At 55.0% G+C, this 2,217-nt stretch overlaps 1 protein-coding gene across 6 annotated transcripts in view; it reads left to right on the forward strand.

The window, feature by feature from the left end:
• Positions 1-1,005: 1,005 nt before the first annotated feature.
• RABL2B (RAB, member of RAS oncogene family like 2B) overlaps positions 1,006-2,217 on the forward strand; it is a 53,513-nt gene continuing 52,301 nt past the window's right edge. For all 6 annotated transcript variants that reach the window (XM_045293304.1, XM_045293310.1, XM_045293307.1 and 3 more), the window contains exons 1-2: positions 1,006-1,092; positions 1,692-1,938. In XM_045293304.1, coding sequence (XP_045149239.1) covers positions 1,936-1,938 — 3 coding nt within the window. In that variant the 5' untranslated portion in view covers positions 1,006-1,092; positions 1,692-1,935. The remainder of the gene's footprint in view (positions 1,093-1,691; positions 1,939-2,217) is intronic.

Raw genomic sequence — 2,217 nt, forward strand, 5'->3', positions numbered from 1 at the left:
GCAGTGAATAAACCGAGCATTCGAAAATGTGTAAGAGCGTTAAGTAATTATTGATCGCACCGCTCATGACACAAGTTAAACAAACACTGAAAATTAGTTTAGAAAGGCTTCTTGCGGCTGTAAATCTTTAAGGGACTCCCCAGTGGATTTGAAGTCTGGCCTGGAGGTTAGCAGCCCTAAGTTTACTCCACAGAGCTACCAAGTCTCCCCAAAGGAGTCCGTGGCCAGCAGGTTGTACGTGCATATGAATACAGCCGGCTGTTATCTAAGGCCGAGAGAAAGATGGCAGCGCAGACCCGATACAAAGAGGAGGGAATGGTACCCTCAGCCACTGAGGATGCCCCCTGCGCCAACAGGGAGTCCCTTCCCTTCCCATTCTGGCCAGCCACAAATCCCCTCCTGCTGGAGCCCGCCGGCAAAGCAACGGGGGACTCGATTAAAGGGGTGAGGGCTGAGAAAAGACAGACACAAAAAAGCTGGTGTCAGGAGGACTACAAGTCAAGACTGCAGCCCCGAGTTTATTTTCCAGCAAGCTTTTATACACTGTTAAGCGGGAATGTACTATTGCTCAAAATAGCGCCCCCATCCTTGTTCTTGTTTGTCAGGCAAATATTTTTCCCAAGGCTAAGCACCTGATGTTTTCTATAACATTAAAGCACAAAAGTCAATCTGACCGTGAGAGAGCTGTGTCTGCACGTCCACATCTGAACGAGCAGACCTCTGCTTTCAGAGAAGCTCCCAACACCCTCCCCTCCACGCGCGCGTTCCCGGAAGCGGAAGTGCGCGTTCTCGGCGGGCGCCACCTGCTTTAGCGCTCCGGCTGCAAAAGGCAGCCGTTTCCTCGAGGACCGTCCTGGTTCACAGCCTGACGAGCCGTGGCACCGGCGCGGGGAACCTAAGGGTGCTGCTCCGGGGCGCCGCCGCGGCCTCTGTGTCCTCCGGGGCTGCTCCCGGGCCGCGGGACTTCCTGTGGGCGCGCTGTGGCCGGGCCCTCATGGCCGGCGCTCCTAGGCCAGCCGAGTCCGCGCCCCGCGCCCCGCTGGCCGGACCCCGGCGCGGAGGAGGCTGCCTCGTGTCTGGGTGCGCGCACAGGTGAGCACGCTCGGGGTAGACCCGCCGCGGCAGTGTGCTTTGCTGACGCCCAGCACCCGCTGGTGGTCTGGGAGAGTCCCGCAGAGCCGGGGCCCCATCACACCCCCACCCCCACCCCCGCGCGCAGGATTCCCCTCCTGCTTTGGTTTTCATCCAGGCAGTTATTTTGTTAGACTACTGCTGGGTGACGAGATTCTGCGATCCTGGTCTTTGAGAACCTGGGTTAGATGTAGTTGTTTGAGTTCAGAACTGAATTCCCCCCCAATTTCAGAAGGTATTTATTTTATAGGAGACACAAGCAAAGAATGTCTTTAAAGGTACTGTTTTCAACATCGGTGTGTCAGGAAGAGCGAGACCACCTGGCTCATCTGGTGTACAGTGTGCTGGGGCTTGGGCGAGTGTGAGCAGCCACACCCTGGCGTTTCTCCAAGATCTGAAGGGTTGGCCGATGAGGGGTCTGTGGGATTGAACCACGGTTTCTGCAGGCAAGAAGCCACACTAATTAATAGGAAGTCGGCCAGGGTGGGCACTGAAGGCCAGGAACCAGTTAGTCTCTCTTTTCTCAACACCATCTTCTCCCTGTCTCTCTCCCATTTCAGGTCCCAGCCATGCCACACAGAGAATTGAAACCAGTCTCCACAGCTGGGCACCAGAGGCAGTCATCTTGCACATCCATGCAGTCGGAAGTACAGATTTCAACAGTTCCAACAGGTCGAGTGGACTAAACATTCACCTGCCTTCAGACGGACTGGTGGCCTTGCTTCCACTACCATCCCTCCTACTGAAGTGACTTCTGGGCTTTGGAGAGGCCGTTCAATTGGACATAAAGAAAACTGCCAAGAAATGGTGAGTATCCAAAAGAACTGGGTAATTCTTAGTTAAAGCAGATGAGGTCTAATATATGATTTGGTGGAGGCCACCTCCATGTTATTTTTTCTCTTCTGAGGGAAAAGGTGGCCAACAGGCCAAGGAACTTAGTTTCAAAGAGGAACCCCAAGGCCCTGCTCCACTCTCACTGGGACCTTCCTCCCTGTGGATGTGGGTGTTCAAGCCTTCCCTGCCTGGAGTCATCTCCTCATCCGACTCTCAGACCTGGGCCCCTGTAGGCTTAGCATCCCCCCCCCC

The sequence above is a fragment of the Echinops telfairi genome, unplaced genomic scaffold (assembly GCF_000313985.2).
Source record: "Echinops telfairi isolate 266 unplaced genomic scaffold, ASM31398v2 ScPeMD7_2;HRSCAF=8, whole genome shotgun sequence".
NCBI classification, from domain to species: domain Eukaryota; kingdom Metazoa; phylum Chordata; class Mammalia; order Afrosoricida; family Tenrecidae; genus Echinops; species Echinops telfairi.